Here is a 23720-nt window from a genome sequence, read left to right on the forward strand (position 1 = left end):
TTCCCTGTACTTGTTAATTGCGTTTCAGACACCACACCTTCAAAATTGAGTGATGCGAGCCATTTCACTCAAGGGTTTTCCTTCCTTATGCAGAAACAATTTTGTGGTGACTTCTTCTTACTGAAATTTTAGCCATTTTGTTTCAAGCGAACAGTAAATCCTGATAGATCTGTATTATGCAGTATGAAAAGTAGACTTTTAACTTTATGGATGTGTAGAGAGGAAAAACTGATGTTAATGATAAGGAACACTGACAATGAGTCATCAGTTAAATTTGATTGGTAAATGTGATGGATTATCGACTACTCGTACAACCCCTCATATTAGCTGCGCATGTACACTTTACTTTGAGCTGTGATCAGAGGTTTTTGAAGATTCTGATCAATGTGAATTACAGATTGCTAAATGACAAGCTTGGCTTTTTCTCACCCAAACTAAGCTGTATTAATGACAGTCCATGTTGTTATAATTGGAGAAAACGGTTCCGTTTTATAGAGAAAACCGAGAAAACGGTTATAATCGGTTCCGGTTCCGGTTTTGGAGCAGCGAGAGGTCTCCTTCGGGGCTCCCTGCTGACGTTCTCAAAGCTAAGTTTCCGGTTGTTATTTGTCCCGTTTTAACTGTTTAATTTTCTCACCTACATGTTACTGTGTGTTGCGAGTTCGGTTTTGTTTCAAAAATCGTGCTATTTTGTGAGTATTTTTGTCGACGTTCTTCCCTGGTGCTTGAGGCCTAGGCCTAGGCTTGAGGCCTACCGGTTCCACTCGGTGTTCGATCGTTTTTTTTTTTTTTTGGTTTGTTTGTTTTTTTCTCCCCATTACCTTCAATTTCTATCCTCCCCATTACCTTCAATTTTGATCCTCCCCACTTTCCAAACTTCCCCCAACTAATCTCTTTCTTATCTCAAAAAATAAAAATAAAAAAACCCTACAACAACAACAACAACACGCTCACCTTCTCCCGATTCTGCTTCGTCTTCTTCCTTTTAACTTCCTCCTCGTCTTCTTCCTCGATTTTTTTTTTTATACTTCCATGACCTAATCTGTTGAACTCTCTCATACATTATTTTTAACTACAAAAACGATCTTATAATGCTTCATCTTCCTCTCTCACACATGTGGTACTCTTTACTGTTTCACAATGCACTACTGCTCTCATTTTTAACAGACTGCTCTCATTTCGACCTCTCCTTCATTCCTTGCCTAAAAAATCCAACTATTACAGCGCTTCTTCTCTCCATGCTCTGAATTCGCCTTCATTGCATCCATCAAGAATTGTGTTAAATCGCATCTCTGACCTAAAACTTTTAAAAACCACAGTTTGCAATGGATGCTCGCTTTCCATCAACCATTCTTTTTTTCCAACTTCAGTGCCAACTCACCCCCTCACCCCTCACTCTCAAAGCAACCATCTCACTCTTCTCCCTCCAAGCCTTCCTCTCACCTCTCTCAAAAATTCCCCCCTCACCTTTCTCCCACCTTTCATCCCCCTCACTCTTCCTTCTCTAAGTTTCCCCCCCTCCCATCCACGAAGCTTCCTCCTTCCACTGCCCTCTCACCTCCATCTCTTCACTCCACCTCCTCAAATCCTCAACTGCCTTCTTCCTTATCTCTTGTCCCCCCTTTCCCCCAGCACCACAGAGCCTTTTCTCCTCCTCATTCGGCCCCCTCCCCTCGCTATTCTGCAATACCCCATACACCTTCAGCAACCCTCCTTACCTGCCCCCCTCGTCCCTTGTCCTACCCTCCCCCTCCCCCTCCACCTCCTGCACCCAAAGCCTCCTCCCCTACCTCTTCATTAAAAGTGTGGACCTCAAATATCCGGGGCCTTCGCTCAAACCTTTCAGATCTTTCCATACAGGTTGCCACTGACAAGCCAGACATAATCTGCCTAACAGAAACTTTCCTCTCCCAAGACGTGTCTGACTCCCAAATATCTCTCCCCGGTTACTCCCTCTTACGGTATGACAGACCTGAGCCTCGTCCTGGTGGAGGTGTTGCTCTCTTCATCAAAGACTCTATTCCTCACTCTCCATGCACTGCTCTCACTCCCCCACACCCCCAGGAATACCTCTAGCTAAGGCTTCCCCTCCACTCCCACCTCATGTTTATATGTGTACTGTACCGTCCACCGAACAGTGATGACTCCATCTACACCTCACTATCCGAAAACATGGACCATCTTCTATCTTCTCATCCAAACTCTCTCTTCCTCTTATGTGGTGACTTCAATTGTCATCATGCCAGTTGGCTCGGTGTGGGTACCTCTCTCACCTGCCATGGCACCTCAGCAAAAGCTTTCTGCGACTCATTGGGACTGACTCAATCGGTCAACTTCCCGACCCGGATCTCAACCAATGGTACTCCATCTCTTTTGGATCTGATTTTGACAAATTTCCCTGACAATATCTGCTGCTCTTCCTTCACTCCAATTGGTTCTTCTGACCACGTCCTTGTCAAAGTGGACATCTCTCTGGCTGTTATCAGAGAACCACCTCACCGCCGTCGAGTCTGGCATTTCACTCAAGCCGACTGGCAGGGTCTCCGAGCAGCCATCAAACTTACAGACTGGTCTCCTATCACTACTTTCTCAAACATAAACTCATCCTGGGAATTCTTTCAAAGAAACTTGCTCTTCCTCATGCACAGATTTATCCCCTCTCGTGTTCAGTTGTCTTACCCTTCCTCCCGCCCTTGGTTTACTGAAGCTTGTGGCGAGGCAGTTGTCCTGAAACAACTTGCCTTTGCCTCATGGAAAGCAAACCCAACTGAGGGCAATCTCAGTTCTTTCCACAAAGCTCGGAACAAGTGTGTATCTACCCTCAGGAGAGCCAGAAAACAACATCTTTCTCATCTCAAGTCTGAACTCTCAAACCTCTCTCCCTCCTCAAAATCCTGGGGGCGTTTAATCAAATCTGTTTCTGGTGTATGTTCCCCCTCCATCCCCTCCCTTACCTCAAATGGCCGCACTGCTGATTCCACACGTGATAAAGCTGAATGTCTAAACTCGGTGTTTGCAGCTAAATCTTGTGTCCTAAACCCATCACTATCTCTACCCACTTTACCCAGTCGCACCCAACTGTCCCTGGACTCTGTGTCCTTTTCTCCTGACAAGGTGGAGAGCTTGCTTTCAAACCTCGAGTCAGATTCTGCAACCGGTCCAGACGGCATCAGCCCACGTGTCCTCAAAGCCTGCTCTTCTGCTCTTGCTCACCCTCTCTCTGTTCTATTCACCCTCTCATTTGCCCAAGGTCATCTGCCATCTGCTTGGAAATCTGCTAATATCACTGCCCTGCATAAAAAGGTGCAAAAACAGATCCCTGTAACTACAGACCAATCAGCCTTCTCCCAATCATCAGCAAGGTTATGGAATCCATCATCGCTTCAGACATGAAATCCTTCCTCTTCTCCAATGGCTTGATTTCCAATCATCAATTTGGTTTCAGACCAGGTCACTCTACCCTGGATATGCTGCTTCTGCTCTCCCATCAATGGATGGAGGTCCTCAATGCCAGACAGGAAATCCGAGCCGTATCCCTGGACATATCACGTGCTTTTGACACAGTCTGGCACCCTGCCCTACTCACCAAACTCTCTTCTCATGGTATTCAAGGCCATCTCCACTCATGGCTCGCAGACTTCCTCTACTGTCGCAGTCAACGTGTGGCCCGAAATGGAGTTCTTTCATCCCCTCTTCCTGTCCAGGCTGGAGTTCCTCAAGGCAGCGTTCTGTGCCCTGTTCTTTTTCTGGTTTTCATCAATGATCTCTCGGACTCTCTGGAAAATCCTCTATTTCTCTTTGCTGATGACTCCACCCTCTGTCGTACCATCTGTCATTCCTCAGACCGGCAAGCAGCAGCTTCTTCGCTCACTGCAGATCTGGATAAAATCACAAACTGGTCCAACACGTGGAACATGTCTTTCAATCCAGACAATCTCACACTCTCACTATGTCTCTTCGAAAGGACCGTTTACAAAACCCCCCCATCCACTTTCTCAACAATCCCCTGGAAGAAGTCTTTTCTTTCAAGCTTCTGGGTCTCACTATCTGCCATGACCTTTCCTGGGAAAGTCATATTTCCAACCTCGCCTCAAAAGCCAGTCGCCGACTGGGAATCCTCCGTCGTGCTAAGTCCTTCCTCGGCCCTCTTGAGCTCCTGACCACTTACAAAGCTTTTGTCCGTAGCCTGATGGAGTACTGCTCTCCCCTCTGGGCTGGTGCTCCTGCCTCCCACCTTTCTCGGCTTCACGCTGTCGAAACCAGGGCATTTAAGATCATCGGCATCTCCCGCAAAGAAGCTGAGTCTTTTGGCCTCTCACTCAATCACCGCAGGTTGGTCGGTGGTCTTTCTGTCTTCTACCGACTCCTCTCCAGCCTTGCCCCCCTGCTCTCTCTGTGATTTGTCCCCACCACATTTCCACAGGGCGCTCAAGGTCCGCCAACAACCCCCTTCTGGTAAAACTACCAAAATCATGAATCACTGCTCATCTTCACTCTTTCATTTCTCTTTTTTCCCGTCTTTGGAATAAACTTCCTCACTCTATTCTTTCCCATTCTTCCCTCCAGGCTTTCAAAACAGCTGTTCACCACCACCTCTTATCTTCCCCCATCCAAATCCTCGATCTTTTCTACCCCCGATAATCCACCCAAGCCCACTTCCTTCATTTCTCCTGCTTTCATTCCTGAAAGTCCCTGAAAAGTCCCTGAAATGTCCATCTTCTCTTCGCCATGTTCCCCGTCCCATCCCCATCCCTCTCCCTTCCACAGTTCACCTAATGTGTCTGTTCCCCACTGTTTTGTCCCTTCCACTCCCTCCCCTCTTGTCTCATGCCTCCTTGCTGTGAGTTGTGTGTTAGCTCTCATACGAGCCTCGACCAAGGTATACAAAAAAAAACAAAAAAAAAACCACCGATGGAGGCTTTTGAGTAAATTATTGATGCTCATAACATCCACACATTGTAAATCCTGAATGTGTCTAAGACTTTTGCACAGGTGTGTACGCGCACTCTCCTTTGAACTGTCTAGCCTGGGTTCGAATGTAGGCCCAGCTATAAACTCTCACCATGGTATCTCCCATGCAGGGGGATGCATCAGTCTGCACCGTCCATCAAAGGAACGTGGTTGATGATGGACATTAAAGATCCCATGACGTTTTTCGCGAAGAGTAGGTGAGTTATTGTCAGCACCTCAGGCCTGGTCAGTCGGTTTGTGAAAGACTCGGAGCAAAAACTAAAATCCTCGGCTATCCCACAAGAAGGTGGGAATACTTGGGGTCGTCAAAGAGCTAAGAATAGATTCCTCCCCCTGTACTCCCCACAAGATACTACACAGCAATAAAGCAAAAAACGAAAAAAAAAAAGCACAAACAAAAAGGTTTTTCATAAGTATAACACGAGAGTGAAGTCGGCGGTGCACCATCGCAAATCCCCAACTTCCCACCTAAAGCAAAGTTTAAAGATGGCAAAAAGTTCCACCAGGATTGATCCAATATCAAATTCAGAGTTAAATTTTTTTCCCTCCCATTTTGATCCCAGTGACCCAAAGTCCCCACCCCCAGGGCATGAACCGGGGGTCAAATCCTCCCCCAAAAAAATGATTACAAATTTCATGCGTCCTCTAATGCCGATCGCATATATAAAGTTTCATTATAAAATGTTTAAAAATGTTCCAGTACATGTAATTGCATTTTTGGGTATTTGACCTTTTTGACCCCGCTTCAGTCGGCGGGGCCAAAACGATACTGCTGTCGCAACTTCTTGCCATGTGGTGATCATAACTACCAAGCTTGGTGAATTTCTGCCCAACCATTTAGGAGGTGATAGCGTGACGGACGGACGGACGGACGGACGGAGCCAATTACAACATCCCCCGTTTTTTTTTTTCAAAAGGCGTGGGAATAACGAGTTCCCTTACAAGGAACTTCAATGTAAGAGAAGGCCATTGGGCCCATCAAAGCCTGCACGATGATTGGCAACCTACGGTTGTTTGTCCATGCTCGATCTTCATCAATGCCGAGCGTCAAACAAGGAAGCAGCACGCAGCATTTTTAAGGCCTTTTGGTATGATTAAGCCGTGGTTCGAACTGGCGACCTCCCACACTCAGAGCAGACGCTCCCATTACACCACCGAGTCTGGTAACATATGTATGAACTCCATTCTGTTAACACAATTAAAATCGTTCTCCCTGTTTTGGTTCATCTACAGGTGGAGCAAAACAAGTGATCTTGGGAAGGAATAAGCAAGTGATCCATCGAGCCATTATTTTCTCAACGAAAAGGTCGACTCGCCATGACGTCTACCGAGTGCAGTGTAAGGTGCAATAACATCACACTCATGGCCGTATGAAAGCAACAACAACAACAACAACAAATCGGATTCCAAATCTGAAACAAAGATAAAAACGAAGTCAGTTGGAAAGCTGACACTTTTCAGTCTGACATATGAGCACATCTACTGCTGGATCACTCCATCCACGACACCTGTACATCTCCACAACCACAACCAGCGAGGAGATACCACAACCTGGTATCGCATCTGCTGTAATTACCTTTTATTCGTTGAGTATCAGAAACTATCCCAAGCAAAGTAGGTCATCGTGTGCCTGTGCCAAAAATGATTTGTAAATTCTCTTCCAAGTGAACAAAACCTTACCCTGGATGAACCAAAAAGGAAACGTACTGTGTTCGGCTTCATCGTATCCTTTCTTTCCTAAGATCATAACAATGGCAGGACGAGGTTTAAAAGCTTCCTTTTGACAAACAAAGCACACAATAAACTGCTAACTTTGAGAAAAAAAACACAAAACAACCAAAGTCTCAAGCAACGTTTGAAAAGTTATGACGATGCAAAATTATTGCCACTGTTTTTGTTTACCTTTCTCAGTACAGAATGAACAAGAGTGGCAAAACAAGAAGTTTGGAATTTCCAACACAGTGTGAGGTCGAGTGAAAAAAAAAAATAATTCCAAACCATTTTCCCCATTTTGCCGCGACGTGCACTTCCCACTCCACGTCCCTCTGGGAGGCAGAAACAGTCTCACATGACTGCAGAAGTGGAAGCTTGCGAAAAGCTCAAAACGTGCAGGTGTACTATACTAGAGCAGGTTATACAGTAGCCCAGTTGCCGCCAGGTAGATCCATGATGGAAACCATTCACAATTAATGAACATCTCAAAACTCATTAACGCCGCACGCTCGCGAGCACCAAACGCTCGGGCACACTGAAAGCAGGATGTTAAGCAGCAGGAGAAAACCTTTGTAGCTGCATAATCAGTTCCAAAGGCAATCAAACTGTAATGAGCGTTTGCAGAGCGCAAAAATGATGTCCACGCGCGGTGGCAATGGATTCAGGAGCACATTGCTGGAAATTGGGACAAATGACGCAATAGGCGAGAGCAAATGCAGAGACAGCGTACGCACAATGAGATAATCCTCACCATGCTGGTCGTCATAGCTCCAGGAAGCAACGTCCTGCCCGATTTGAAGCTGGGGCTCGTCGGGCAGTGGGAGGCAAATTTGGACTTTACCTTCGACGGGAACATTCACACCACTCTGAGTCTCGATGCGTGCTGTCATCGCAACTAATGGAGTCAGCTCTACCAACAGCCCTCCGTCTGCTGTGCATACACACACGCGCACACGCACACATCAATATGTACATCATATATCTTATACAATATACGTACATACATTACACTATGCAAAAACCCTGGCCATCTTGCTGGGATCTGTCCACCACGATGAACGAGCACACTCTCGAGCTGAAAATGCAAACAAGGCTTATCTTGCGACACGTCACGTGATCGCTTTGGGGCTGTTAAGCTGTGCGAGCAGCACAATTACGAATGGCTTGTAAGAAACAAGGAAAGGCAAACATCCCACAGCAGTTGGAGGACACATGTGGTGTAATGGAGGATAGGTAAAGGCTCAGAGAAGCAGGTATGAACACAATTACTCACAAACACATCGCGGAAAAAGAAAGTTACATTACAGACGGTTGTCAGACAACTTCAACCACCTCGACCAGTAACCCACTGTGAGAAGAAAAAGGGAAATCTACAAATATATGAACCATTACCGTCAGACACCATTTCTCAAACGACTTGGCATGGACGAAACATGATAGTAACCGTTGTGTTGTAGTTCTAGGGAGTAAAGAGATTTGAAGTACGAGAGGAATGTGGTGAAATGTAATACTTTGGGATTCCTTTTGCATGGATTGAACAATCAAATGATGGAGAACAATTCAGTGAATCAACCGATTCCAAATAGTAATCTCATCAAATGTTCTGTGTAGTATTATTTTGATAAATCTTTAAAGTTAAGCAATTATGTCATCAACCTTCTTTAACCAGACCCAGTGACGTAATGGTTTGGGCATCCTCTCCGAGTCTGGAAGGTCGGCGGTTTGCACCCCGGCAGAGTCATAACAAAGATTTAAAATTGGAACGTGCCGTTTCCTTCCTTGACGCTCAGTATAAGAAAGGATAGAGCACAGACAAACAACCATAGGTTGGCAATACTCACGCAGGCTTTGATGGGCTGAATGGCCTCCTGCATTGAAGCTCCTTATAACGGAATATATAATATAATATAATATATAATTTCAAATATTGTAACCCACTTACGTATCAATGTCAATAAAGTACACCCAACACTATTGTCCCATGGTAAAACTTTTGACCAGTTTTATTGGAATTTACCATCAGCGACAGTCATTTTACGTGGTCACCACAATTCTAACATATTAATCGAGTAACATGTGTTTGGGATGAATGCGCACATGTATGAATTGATGCCATCCCTTTATTTCTTTTCTGCACCAGTTGTGTGAAATTATCAGGGTGCTTCAAATTTGGCCTGGACTGTTTCCTCAGCACTGAAATGCAGATTTCCTTGATAGGTAATCATCACCGTACCGTGTGAACTTCTTTGATGTTGATGTACCGTTCTCTTTCCAGAGCATTGATGCTGCTGAAGGAATTTCTTGGCAAGGGTTATAGTGGAGGTTTGCCATTGTCTTATTGTTGTTCGTCCATGCTCGATCCTTTTTTAAATGCTGACTATCAAGCACGGAAGCAGCATGTACCATAAAAAAGTTGTTGGTACAATTCTGCCAGTGTTTGAACCACCAACCTCCCAGACTCAGAACAAATGCTCCAACCATTATGGCACAAAGTCTGGTTGCCCCAATCAGAATTAGAAGGGCACTCGGTAGAGCGCATCCCTCCGCCACGTAATGCCTGGTCCACAAGAACATATCGGGCTCAATACATTTTTGGAATATCATGCTATACAGTACTACAGTCAAAGCTCGTTACTATGCCACCTCGCTTCTATGCCACTCTCGCTATTATACCACTTTTGCTCGGTCCCGACAAAATTCAATACAAAATAAATTTACTATGCCACCCCCTACTCTCGCTACCATGCCACTACTGTGTGACTGTTAAAAGGCACGAGTCGTGAAAAAGTCTGTATTGCGCAGTGCTCGATTATCACACTCACGTCCAAAGGCGAAGCGACGAACTGCAGTCCAGCTGCGCACAACATAACTCAATACGTACGCGCATAGTCAGACTGTGTCAAAACACGCGATTCTTCTCCCCGATGCCAGCCACAACAAGCCAATCACAACACGCACAACGAGACACAAAAAAGCGCGAGCACACACACAGACACGCAGGCACACGTGCAACAGTGACATCATTTTTTTTCAAATTCAGCCCATAATGTCAGCTCAGAAACGCAAGCGAACCGACTTTACGCTGAAGGAGAAGAAGGAGATAATCGATGCCGCGAAGAAGGAGCCGAATCAGTCCAAGTTGGCCAGGGAGATTAGCAAGAAATGGGGCGTCGAAGTTTAGAGAACCACCGTGAAGGGCATTCTCAGCAAGAAGGATGCAATCGAGGCTGCAATCAAAGCTGGATTTCCATCGAAGCGCATGAAGTTGACGCAGGCTCACGACCCGAAGCTTGATGAGGGAGTGCTCATGTGGCTGAAGCAATCAAGAGGACAGAATGTGCCTGTCAGCGGCGATCTGATCAAGGAGAAGGCGATGAAACTGGCCGAGCTGATGCACATCCCAGACTTCATGGCGAGCGACGGTTGGTTGGGCAATTTCAAGAAGCGCCACGGCATCACGTTCAAGACAGTGCAGGGCGAAGCTGGAGCGGTGGATTCGCAATCCCTTCTTGAGTGGCAACAACAGGTTCTCCGGCCCTTACTCGGGCAGTTCTCCGCAGACGACGTCTTCAACCTGGACGAGACTGGACTCTTCTGGCAGCTGCTTCCGAACAAGACCATGGCTTTCAGGGGAGAGCGGTGTACTGGAGGAAAGAAAAGCAATCAAAGGATCACTCTTCTGGTTGGGGCAAACATGAGCGGCAGCGAGAAGTTCCCTCTTCTGGTGATTGGCAATTCCAAGAAACCCCGTGCCTTCAAGAACAAAGAGATCCCGGTCAAGTACAAGGCGAACTCGAAGGCGTGGATGACGGCGGAGCTTTTCGAGGAGATGTTGCGTGTGTGGGACGGACGACTTGGCCAGCAGGGATGCAGAGTGCTGGTCTGTCTCGATAACTTCTCTGTCCACCCTCCCGAGCTCGAGCTGAACAACATCCAACTGGTCTTCTTCCCACCCAACACGACAGCCAATTCGCAACCAATGGATCAGGGAATCATAGAGAACCTCAAGCGCCACTACAAGAAGCTCCTGCTATGCCGCCGGCTTGAGGCCATAGACGAGGGAAAGGAGTTCAAGTTCACATTGCTCGACGCTCTACACGTCGCCCGGCGTGCTTGGGAGCAGGTCGGCAAGTCGACGATCAGGAACTGTTTCGCGAAGGCCAAGTTCATCGAAGAGGAGATCCAAACTGAGCCACAGGATGCGGAGCTGCCCGGCATCTGGGAAGCTCTGCCTGCCGAGGAAAAGATGCACGAGAACGAGGAGATCGAGCTGTCTGACTTTCTCGAAGCCGACGAGCGCCTCACGACTGGTGGATATTTCACGCTGGAGGAGATTGCGGAGGAGATTCTGTGCAGTGAGGAGCCGGTGGAAAGCGAAGATGACGAGGTAACTGTCGAGGAGGAAATCGTTCCATTCGAGGAAGCCCAGCGCGCTTGGAGCACCGTCCGGAAGTTCATGCAGCAGAGAAGCGGGAAGCCCGGTGTGATGCAAGCGTGCGATCGGCTAGACAACGAGATGCACGAGATCTGCCGAAAGAAGATGCGCCAGCCGACAATTCTTGAAAGCTTTGTGTGTCGTGAATTTCTCGCCATGCCATATGTTAGTGTGTGAACTCTGTTAGTGTGTGTATGTTCTCCGTTCGCTTAGCTTATACAACAGTCGTGCCTTTTACTTGCTGGAATAAATTTTGTCTAAAGATTAACTACAGATGGGTAACTTGAGAAAATAAGGCCGTTTTTACAAAATCTCGTTACTATGCCACTCTCGCTCGGTCCCGACGGGTGGCATAGTAACGAGCTTTGACTGTATATCGTTTTTGGCCCGATCTCTCAATGGTGAAGAATAACTTCAAAAAAATTCGAGCAGCCGGATCGGGATCCAGATCTTCACTAAAATATAATCAGTTCGTCCTTGTGACACACCCAACCTGTCCACAACTTTTTGAGATATCCTGCACACAAACAAACAAATGAAATTGCTCGTTGAGCAAGGAATTTCCAGAATAACTTTGCTTTCGTGAATGCGCGTCAACTTTGACACATTATATCTCAGAAACAGGAAGTGATAGAGAACAAGGACAAGTGTGTCCAAGAGCCGCGTCCTAAAGGTTTTGTCTTCAGCAGAAGAAGAAGAACAAGAACAAGAAGAGGAAGAAAAAAAACAACAACAACAACATATGATATTTCGTCACGTGCCTTGACGGAGCCAATAGCGAGACCCGTCCTGGACGATCGTCGTTCATGACGAGAAAATAATGTATTTACGAAATTATAATACTTTAAATGGAATAATCTTTAAATAGTAACGTGAACTTTTCGAAACTTTAAAGCAAATGTCCGAATATATTTAAAAGTTCATGATAGACGCTCTCAAAAGGAACCCTCAATGTGAGGATGTGTACAGGTGTTTAGTATTCAAGGAGATCCGGATCCTGTATATAAAAGAGCCGAGTTCTAAAGGTTTTGTCTTCACAAGAACAACAACAACAACAACAACAACAACAACAACAACAAGAACAACGCCGAGCTAAAAACGAGAAACACATTTATACTCCTACTTTTCAATGGCGAACAAGATGGTGTTGATTCTGTTTTTCTATCTTGAATATCGCAGAAGTTATATCTCCAAAGAAAATGACAGAAAATTCCCCAAAATACGCTATTTTTCAATACATCTCGAAAACGGAAAGTGATAGAGAATAACTAAAAATATGTATTTCCCTACTTTTCGATGGCGATCAATATGACGTAAACCTCGTTGCTCTATCTTTCAAACTCTTGAAGTTATGGCCACTTTCTCATCATTGTAAAAACCGGTGACCTCGGGTTTCATCTTACAAGGTCACGCAAAGTCAACAAATTTGGTCTCAAATAAAAGGCCATATGCAAGTTCCTATATGTTGATAATGATGATGTAGTCGCTATCTGTCACTGTTTTTTTTGAGTTATGGCCGTTTTAAAGTGAAAATCAACTTTTACGTGACCCCCCCCCTCAACTTCGACCTCGGGCGAATGTCTAAACTTTGCATTTTTTAGCATGCAAATGTGTAAAATCATAATTAGAGATATGAGTTGTGAACATTTTAAGCCTAGTTTGAAGTCGATACGACCATTTTTGAGTAAGTTGTGATAAAAAAAAAATAAAAAAAATAAAAAAAAATCGATTCACGGTTTATAGTCGACCTTGATATTGACCTTGATTGAAGGTCAACCAAACTTAACACATCAGTAGCCAGTGCCATTCCCTACATGGGTGCAAATATTGGTGAACAAATCTGCACAATTGTGGACACTGTCAAAATTTTTTTTAATCTGAAAACTTGCATTTGTTTATCATTAGGGAACTTTGTTGCCATGGTAACCAGAAGTAGATGAACCAAATTTCATCATTTTTGGCATATAATAGGACACTCATACCAAGATAACACATGACAAATTTGAAGTTAATCGGGATGGAAATGACGTTTTTATCACAATTTGAAATTTTTGACCCGACCCCCCTGACATTCGACCCCCGACCGCTAAGAAGGGTGTTGGTGTGACACCTCAATGAGACATATTATGGTTGGATGCAGAATTGGAAGATGCACATTTTTGATTTGGTTTGAAGTCGATGCGACCGTTTTAGCGGACGTTATTGCGAAAATAGGAATTTCGGTTTTTCGGTGACCTTGACCTTTGATCTAGATTCACCAAAAACGACAAGTGTCTAAGTTGGACCATGGCCGACATCTGTACCCAGTTTGGTCATGATCGCTGAAACAGTGTGGCTGCTACAGGGTAAACAAACACACAAACAAACAGACAGACAGACACACAGAATGACACACCCAACCGACCAACATAATTGCCGAAATCCGAAGGATTCCGGCAATTAACAAACAGACAGAGATGGGTGAAAACATAACCTCCTTCACCTTCGGTGATGGAGGTAACTCTGCCAGTGTGCCAACTACCAGGTGTAGATTCTAACAGGCTTAATGTTTTCATGAACCAGACATTTCATGATTATTCCCTGCTCCATCATCTTGGAAATGTTAATCACTGCCATCTTGATTCCTCGCACATGTATCAAGCACGAAACATGCAATAAGTTAACTATTCCACGGATATTGATTGCGGTTGTTCATCATCACCTCATACAAATACTAATGAGCTTAAGCATGACTTGCATGCATTACTTCTTTCACAAATAAGAGTCCAGGTCAAATTCGAAGCATCCTCATAAGATTGACTAAACGGATTAACAACCCTCAAAATGATACCTTGTCCCCTATTGGCGAGTTCACGCATGTCCTGCAATGTCTTCATCGGTTGCATTTCACTCCACGTACCCATTTGGGATTTGAAAGTCTGGCTCGGAAAGCCTCTTCGGTCGAGTTGTGGTTCACAAACTGTGTGACGTCAACGCTGATGCCAGCGCTACAATATCATGCCGTTGACGAACCATCACCATCACGTCGTAGGTGCAGTCGTATCATGTGCTTCCTCTCAACCATCTCGCCGTCGGGAAATTAAACGACGACGACGACGAGAACAGCAAGACGTCCACATTGTCCTCCATTGTGATGCCCCCAGTAAACGCTGAACGATGCATCACAAGTACAATTGTATCGACTCTACCAACAGAGATATTGTGACGACATCGCATTAGGTGCTGGGAAGTAATAATTGAAACACAGCGATTGGAATGAACTCAAACACCGGAGCTGGTGTGAACCATGCTGATCCATCAATGAAGACGAGGTGTCATTGAAACATCTGCTACCATTACCCATTGGCAGATGTCTGCAGTTCCAGTTACAACCACGAGGTGGTGTCTGTCTCAAATGACGGGTTTTTACTTGTATTCTCTCATTTAATAACCGAGAGACGATTGAAGGAAGGCGAGGTTCAAGCAGATAGTGTCAATTCGAAACATCGAGAGTTGTGACCTATGTTCCAGGGACATCTTGCCTCAAGCGAGAATGCAAACGCGACAAGAACAGCAGGTATTAAACTACAAAAAAAATCAGCTTGTTGTCTGGTATAGCAACACCGACGGTTTTTCTCAATCAAAAAGTTTCAACGACCACGTATTAACCTCACAAGCCCATTAGATGCTGTCACAGCTCACAAGGTGAAATTAATTAATCGCTAAATTTCAATCTCAAAGCATGCGTACTGCAAAATCGAATCATTCTAACTTATTGAAACAAAACTAAGCAGAGCTAGTTACAGGCTTTGCATAAAATACAGGCTTGTGCATTAATAAATCATCACAAGTACCGATAGAGGGAGAATATATATATATATATATATATATATATATATATATATATATATATATATGTATATATATATACATATATACACACACATACATAGATTATTAGATTCAATGCTGAGATAAGCAAATCACAATTGGTGTTATCATACATACATATTTCCAATTGCATTTTGGGTAATTTACATCCATTTCAGCAAAATGGCAATGACAATTGGATTTACGGAGCAGGTGATGTACCATTACTTTGTCTTTTGACAAAACATTGTACCAACAATGCATTTCAGTAAATGAGGCGATCAGACGGACACGAATGGCTTATAGCACCTTTGGTGTCGTTGTCCATGCCAAGAGGCAAAGGGAAGCGATTCAAGTCCGTAGCTGTGAGCGCGAGTGTGAGGAAAGCCACCAGATGATTGTATGAACTGTTAGTTGGCAACTCCATGGACTGAAGGGAGAAATGGATGCTGGGCTGGCCTGATGGACCTGTGGGAGCGAAGAAAACGGGTTTGTGAGAGGAATAGGGAGAATGGTGGCCGAAGTTACTAACAGCTTAAAGGCGAGTGTGCATACCTCTCAGCCATCCTGCCAGGCTGTTTTTTTATTTTTCTCTGTCCCGACTTGCTTTTATGTTGCAGGTGAAATACATGTTTATATTCCATGAAGCTGCAATCCAGGATGCCACTTGGACATATTTATTGCTGCCATTCATGTTTTGTCTAAACCAGCTTCTGTCTTATTCTACGTGCCATATGGTTGTTACCAAATCAATAACAACAGGAGCACTGTTACCACTCACTCTTGATGCCCCCAAGCATCGTAACCGAGTCATCGTACACGGTTAGAGATGCAGGAAGTTCTGGCAGTAGCAGAAGTGTCACCGAACTAAAGCCTGCAGGGTATAACAGATGGTAAAATGGTCAACCAGTCATTTAAGACTGGTCAGTGGCAAAAGTGAAACTTTTTATCTTCAAGTATCTGCGATTTATGGGGAAAACAAAAACGAAAAACAATGTGGCATCTCGGCGTCTTAGAAATAATGTAGGCCGAAGGCTTACGAGGAAGTTTCCGAGGCCTCCATAGCATAGACGCGTGTACATAGCCGCGGCTTGTGGCTCGCACGACGATGTTGCTCTCATGACGGGGTGGCAGGTGAACAGAGGCCACACCAGCTTCACTCGTCAGGCCTGACACGAGAAGCTTCCTGTTTCCAAAAACCTGCACGGAGGCCGAATTCAGCGGGCGGCGCGAGTTCGAGTCCAGCACAGACACTCTCAATAAGAGGCTTGGAGATTCTAGAGAGGGAGAGGGTGGATATAGGTGCTTTCCATTACTACCATCAATTCAACTGTAGGTCTACAAAACAGTTCACTCTTCGTGTGTAATGTTCTTTGTGACAAAGGATGCTTCCTGGCCCAAAAACCTGGTAGGCTGGCATGTGTACCGATTTAAAAACGTCAAGACGTCTCATTATCAGCACTATCACTTACGGTACATAAGGGCAATAAACATGTGCTATTCATTCCAAAATACTGTGCGAACCAAAAGCCCCTTGAAATTGGTCTTTGTAATTTGTATTAAAAAGTCACGTCATTATCAGCTCCCAAATGGATGAGCCCGGATGGGGGCTTATATTTAAGGTCCTATCCATCCGTCCGTTCCTCCGTCCAAAGCCTCAACTCGAAAATGTCTTGGTGTATTTCTTTCAAATCCGGCACATGTGTGCAATAATATCTGGGCATGAGGCACGTCCAATGATTTTCGGATCAGAGTCAATTTGGAAAATAAATAAAAAATAAAACAAACAGTCATAGACTGGTACTTACGAAACCGTCAACTTGACCTCTGACCTTGTCTTATAAAAGCTGTCTCGAGAGAAGGTAGCGACGCAAACCAGAAGTTTCTACGATGATTCTGTACCAAACCATTAAAAATCGAATGTTTTGGATGTTTGACCTCACCGTGACCTTGACCTTTGACCGATTTTGACCAAAATCTAATCAGCACTAGCCACCACGCTCCTGAATCACGTGGTCTAATTTGACATTGGTAACTTCTTCCGTTCTCGAATTATCTGTACCAAACCATCAAAAATCGAATATTTAAACCTCACAGTGACCTTGACCTTTGACCGATTTGTACCAAAATCTAATCAGCACTAGCCACCACCCTCCTGAATCACGTGGTGTAATTTGACATTGGTAGCTTCTTCCGTTCTCGAGTTATCTGTACCAAACCATTAAAAATCGAATGTTTTGGATGTTTGACCTCACCGTGACCTTGACCTTTGACCGATTTTGACCAAAATCTAATCAGCACTAGCCATCACCCTCCTGAATCACGTGGTGTAATTTGACATTGGTAGCTTCTTCCGTTCTCGAGTTATCATTTTTTGGATGTTTGACCTCACTGTGACCTTGACCTTTGACCGATTTTGACCAAAATCTAATCAGCACTAGCCACCACCCTCCTGAATCACGTGGTGTAATTTGACATTGGTAGCTTCTTCCGTTCTCGAGTTATCTGTACCAAACCATCAAAAATCGAATATTTAACCTCACCGTGACCTTGACCTTTGACCGATTTGTACCAAAATCTAATCAGCGCTTGCCACCACCCTCCTGAATCACGTGGTGTAATTTGACATTGGTAGCTTCTTCCGTTCTCGAGTTATCGTGCCTACAAACAAACACACAAACAGAGGACGGAAGGCATCAATATACTTACGAAATCTTTAGATTTCGTAAGTAACAAACTAACAAACAAACAAACAAACAGAAACGGAAGGCATCAATATACTTACGAAATCTTTAGATTTCGTAAGTAAAAATTCCAGGAGACAATAGTACAGGCTTAAATTGTGAACCTTTATTTATTTACACTTCACCATAACGACTACCAACATCCCACCTTGAATTAATTTATTTATATAAACTTTACCATCTCCACTATGAACACGCAACTTTGAATTATTTATTTATATACACCACCTGTTTACCATCTCCACAACCTCCATATATATTTATTTATTTGTTTATTTACATGCAAGATCTGCACAGCTCATTTTTAAGTTGCGGTCAGGAGCCGTGTCCTCAACGAGGACTTGTATCCTTGTTTAATATGATGTCCCACAGCCCTTTGCTTCCGATTCACAAACACTTCATTACACAGCTTCCACATTCACAAACCGCTCTATTCGTTTACTGTACAGTACTGTAACCCCATGAGAAGCCATATGCCTTATTGCATTGTAAATGATATGGTTTACGTCACTTTAAACCTGCCATATTGTACTACATTTTGATTACACTAAAAAATGGTAAAGTAATTCTGGTGGTGAACAATTATTATTCTCTACGTCAGTAAATCATTCTATATTTAACATTTTTTTCATAGCATTTACCATCAAAGTGTTAAAAAAAAATTCAGACAATACTATTCAAAACAATGTATACTCCCTAAAAGAAGCAACCGACAAAAAATTGATGGGAAACAGATGATTCAAAATGACATCACATTTACCGTGGGACGAATAAATAAATAACCAGAGAGTTGGTGTCAAAGCCACCCAATGCTCGCCTGTTTATACATTTATCGTTTTTAAAAGACTAGTCTAATAATATTTTTGATAAAGCATTGCAGTGAAGTCTGATCAAAATAATTTTAAAGCAATATATGTATTTGTATATTGTAATCAGTAAAAAATAGTGTAGTAGATAAAAACATTAGAAAGGAAATAACTTGCACCAAAAACTTTAACATTTTCACGCTGATGCTCACGCCAGGGGTATCGCTATAGCTCTCTGTTCTTCGAACGGGCGAGCTAAAAATGAAATAAATGTCCTGTGTTGGCAATAAGTCAGAAACATGTCAACGGCGGCTGATGACATCTCATCCTGAATTGCCATGATTTATTAGCAAGTCCCATAAGACTTTGAGTGAATTTCCAAAGCCTCGAGCAAATGGCCAGCTGGGTGAACGCCTATCTCGTTCTCCATAAGATGCATGAACAATGTATCAACTGGACTCGTGGAATCGCAAAAATTAACCACAAATACCAAGCATGAACAAAAATAATGGAGGCCCATAATGAACATAAAACACCGTCGGATCTTTAACGTCCACCAACCACCAGTGCTGGCAGACGGGTCCTCCGGCTTAACGTTCACCCAAGTGACAGCACACACATCGACGGGTCGCCCCGTCTTGGTCAGGTTGACAGTGTGTCGCCGTGTCGAGATTCAAACCCACGCTGGACAGATCAAATGTGAGTGTGCCTACATCTAAGCTATCCTACTAGCGTAACATGTCGCCATTCAAACCGAGGCTAAACTAGAAGAGTGACAACAAATCTTACAAGACTCATATACTCGTATACACACGCCATTTGGACACACGACCACTCAAATGCATATTTAGCGATTGGAAACCTATATGAACTCAAAACAATGTGCGTAGAAATGTAATATTACCAGTCGGTGGGAAGTTAATGTTCATCTTTTTAAAAAATGACTTCATGAGTAAAACATCCAAAGTTGCAGCGCACCCCATCATCGATGATAAATTTGGGGTTCTCACGCACATACCATCTCAATACATCGCCATGGATCTCCGGCAAATTGCTCATCATGTGCAACCGCATTGAGGTTTGGAAAACAATCAAAAGCCAAACGCTCAAACTAACCATCTTTTCCTGCAGCTGCAAATCATCACGCATGGTGCAGCACACACCGACACCCCCTGCCCCCAAATGGTCCCCTATGCGCATGACCGTGAGGTCTCCCCTGGAACGGATCACCTTCTTCCTTGCTGAAGCATTCATGGATAGTGGGGTGGGATTAAAAGGATTACCTGCCTGGATGCAGCAAAAGGTTTGAGTGCTGGAATGGGAGGGAGAGGGAAATCAGTTTAGTACATGGGCACTGAATTGAAGGTGAAACGGGAGGAAGAGTTGAAGGAATAAATTTAAGAAAAGTGGGAGAGGAGGAGAGAGAAAGGAAGGTAGAGAGTAGACAAGTCAGAAGAGGAGAATGCAAACTACCATATATATATATATATATATATATATATATATATATATATATATATATATATATATATATATATATATATATATATATATATATATAATTTGAGAAGTGTGTTCGTGTGTTTGTGTGTTTAATTTTTATGCACTCTTGTACTGATGCATGGAATGAGTTAAAAGCTGGTGGTTGTACTCGGGGTGTTGGTCTAAGGTGGTTAAAAAAACAAACATAGCCCCCCAGGTTCAGGGAGGGGGGAGTACCCCAATTCCCTCCATGCAATGTGTATCGTCCAGCACTGCCTGGTAGGAACCGGTATTACAAATCAGAATCATGTATTTCTTTAAATAGAAAATATAGACATCAGAGAAGTGGGGGCATGAACCCGCACAAGCTTGGGGGTTGAGGTAAGACGGCACATTTCTCTCCATGTAAATATGAATGGCATCGTGCTGTTAAAACCCCCTCGACACGCACCCTGTGTGCACCCTCTCGACACGCACCTTGTGTGCACCCCCTCGACACGCACCCTGTGTGCACCCTCTCGACACGCACCTTGTGTGCACCCCCTCGACACGCACCCCTCGATACGCACCTTGTGTGCACCCCCTCGATTCGCACCCTGTGTGCACCCCCTCGACATGCACCTCCTCGATACGCACCCCCTCAATATGCACCCCCTCGACATGCAGCTTGTGTGCACCCCCTCGATACGCACCATGTGTGCACATCCTCGATACGCAACTTGTGTGCACCCCCTCGATACGCACCCTGTGTGCACCCCCTCGACATGCACCTCCTCGATACGCACCCCCTCAATATGCATCGTGTGCACCCCCTCGACACGCAGCTTGTGTGCACCCCCTCGATACGCACCATGTGTGCACCTCCTTGATACGCACCCCTCGATCTGCACCTTGCACTCCTCCTCGATCTGCTCCTTGCACTCCTCCTCCTCAATCCGCACATTGTACTCCTCCCCCTCGATCCACCCCTTACACACCCTCTCAATCTGCACCTTGTACTCCTCCTCGATCCGTACCTTGTACTCCCCCTCGATCCGTACCTTGTACTCCCCCTCGATCCGTACCTTGTACTCCCCCTCGATCCGTACCTTGTACTCCCCCTCGATCCGTACCTTGTACTCCCCCTCGATCCGTACCTTGTACTCCCCCTCGATCCGTACCTTGTACTCCCCCTCGATCCGTACCTTGTACTCCCCCTCGATCCGTACCTTGTACTCCCCCTCGATCCGTACCTTGTACTCCCCCTCGATCCGTACCTTGTACTCCCCCTCGATCCGTACCTTGTACTCCCCCTCGATCCGTACCTTGTACTCCCCCTCGATCCGTACCTTGTACTCCCCCTCGATCCGTACCTTGTACTCCTCCCCCCTCGATCGGCACCTTGTACACCCACTCGATCTGTACCTTGTACTCCTCCCCCTCGATCCGTACCTTGTACTCCTCCCCTTCGATCTGCACTTTGCACACCCCTCGATCCGCACCTTGTACTCTTCCCCTTCGATCCGCACTTTCCACACCCCCTCGATCCGCACCTTGAACTCCTCCACCTCGATCCACACCTTGTACCCCTCCATTCTTCGATCCGCACCTTGCACACCCCCTCGATCTGCACCAAACACCCCCTCAATCCACACCTTGCACCTTATACCCCCTTCCCTCAATCCGCACCTTGTACCCCCCAATCCGCACCTTGTACCCCTCCATTCTTCGATCCGCACCTTGTACTCTTCCCCTTCGATCCGCACTTTCCACACCCCCTTGATCCGCACCTTGAACTCCTCCACCTCGATCCACACCTTGTACCCCTCCATTCTTCGATCCGCACCTTGCACACCCCTCGATCTGCACCAAACACCCCCTCAATCCACACCTTGCACCTTATACCCCCTTCCCTCAATCCGCACCTTGTACCCCCCCCAATCACCACCTTGTACCCCCTCCTCAATCTGCACCTTGTACCCCTCCATTCTTCGATCCGCACCTTGCACACCCCTCGATCTGCACCTTGCACACCACCTCGATCTGCACCAAACACCCCCTCGATCCACACCTTGCACCTTATACCCCCTTCCCTCAATCCGCACCTTGTACCCCCCCCCAATCAGCACCTTGTACCCCCCTCAATCCGCACCTTGTACCCCTCCATTCTTCGATCCGCACCTTGCACACCCCTCGATCTGCACCAAACACCCCCTTGATCCGCACATTGCACTCCCCCTCGATCCACACCTTGCACCTTATACCCCCTCCCTCAATCCGCACCTTGTACCCCCCAAATCAGCACCTTGCACACCCCTTGATCTGCACTTTGCACTCCCCCTCGATCCACACCTTGTACTCCCCCCCTTCCCCCCGAAATCCCCTTGCCCCACGCCGGAACACCCCCTATGGCCTACACCCACACCGGAACAGCCCCATCCCGCTCACACATTGCCTTGGTACTGCCTTATGTCAATGACACCAGTGATGTTGAAAACCCAAAAATATCAAAGGTTTTCAAACTGATCGGGGCTGTAATCCCTCTGCCCCCCACCACCCCTCCGACGTTCTCCCTCCTGTCCCCTCACGACCCGACTACCCCGCCACCCCCGGGATGTACCGCCCTTTGTTCCCGCTCCAGATTTCCTCTGCACGGACATCCAGTGCATGTTAATTACAAGAGAAACAAAGATGTAACGCACGAGTTGGACGCACAACGGCAGCACGGGCAATGTACGGAACGGCAATCGGTCGGTTGGGAACACGACGGCTCGCATCGCAAGCATCCCCGACCCCGCGAGTCGGCATCGCGAGCGATTGTCCATCATCAACAGGAGATCTCAACCTGGACGAGCGGGTCAGGCGGTGCATCTGACACAATGAACCGCGGGAAGCGGCGTCGGGCGTGTACCTGGTGCTGCGCTGCTGCTCGAGTGCTGCCCTGTGGTGCGCAGGGTGCGGGGATTCGACAGCGGCAGCAGGACGGACAAGCACAAGCAGGCGGCAACGAGGAGAGGCATGGCTGAGCAAGAAGCGGGCAGCAAGCGGCCATATCCCCGGCGTGACGTCACTCGCGCGCTCCCAGTGCTCGGAGGTCGAAACGAGGAGGGGGGGGGTGGGGGTGAGGAGGAGCTGGAGCCTGTGGGTGGATGGAGATGAAGCAACGTGGGGTTATTGAGGGATTGATGAGGAATAATAATTGTGGAAGAGGAAAATTGAGTCAGATAAATAAATGGTGGAGGAAGGAATAAGATTCTCAGTATGTAACCTGCTGCAGGTTTTGTGGAAATGTGGTAAATGTGCGGCGTGCAGCTGATGTGGTGAGTGCGGGGCATGCAGGTATTGTGGTAAAGTGGTGAGTGTGCGTCGTGCAGGTATTACGGTAAAGTGGTGAGAGAGACGCGTGCAGGTTTTGTGGAAATGTGGTGAGTGTGCGGCGTGCAGGTATTGTGGTGAGTGCAGGGCGTGCAGCTGATGTGGTGAGTGCGGGGCGTGCAGGTATTGTGGTAAAGTGGTCGTTGCGGGGCGTGCAGGTATAACGGTAAATTGGTGAGTGCGGGCGTGCAGGTATAACGGTAAATTGGTGAGTGCGGGCGTGCAGGTATTATGGTAAATTGGTGAGTGCGGGGCGTGCAGGTATTACGGTAAAGTGGTGAGTACTGGGCGTGCAGGTATTACGGTGAAGTAGTGAGTGCTGGGCGTGCAGGTATTACGGTAAAGTGGTGAGTGCGGGGCAGTACG

The 23720-nt window shown here is 45.9% G+C and overlaps 1 protein-coding gene across 6 annotated transcripts in view; it reads right to left on the minus strand.

Annotated features, from left to right (window-relative positions):
• Positions 1-23099, minus strand: part of LOC147028037 (protein FAM171A1-like) — a 61587-nt gene extending 38488 nt beyond the window's left edge. For 2 of the 6 annotated variants that reach the window (XM_085877982.1, XM_085877984.1), the window contains exons 1-5: positions 22891-23099; positions 16009-16245; positions 15750-15842; positions 15278-15436; positions 7436-7615 (exon numbers count right to left, since the gene is read on the minus strand). In XM_085877982.1, the coding sequence (XP_085734108.1) occupies positions 7436-7615; positions 15278-15436; positions 15750-15842; positions 16009-16245; positions 22891-22999 (778 nt within the window). In that variant the 5' untranslated portion in view covers positions 23000-23099. Of the gene's footprint in view, positions 1-7435; positions 7616-15277; positions 15437-15749; positions 15843-16008; positions 16246-19634; positions 19774-22890 lie in introns of those variants that run through there. The other 4 variants (XM_085877983.1, XM_085877986.1, XM_085877985.1 and 1 more) reach the window with 4 other exon arrangements.
• Positions 23100-23720: the final 621 nt, after the last annotated feature.

Source organism: Eptatretus burgeri, chromosome 4 (assembly GCF_056783735.1).
Source record: "Eptatretus burgeri isolate ZD-2024b chromosome 4, Ebu_testis_v1, whole genome shotgun sequence".
Classification (NCBI taxonomy): Eukaryota; Metazoa; Chordata; class Myxini; order Myxiniformes; family Myxinidae; genus Eptatretus; species Eptatretus burgeri.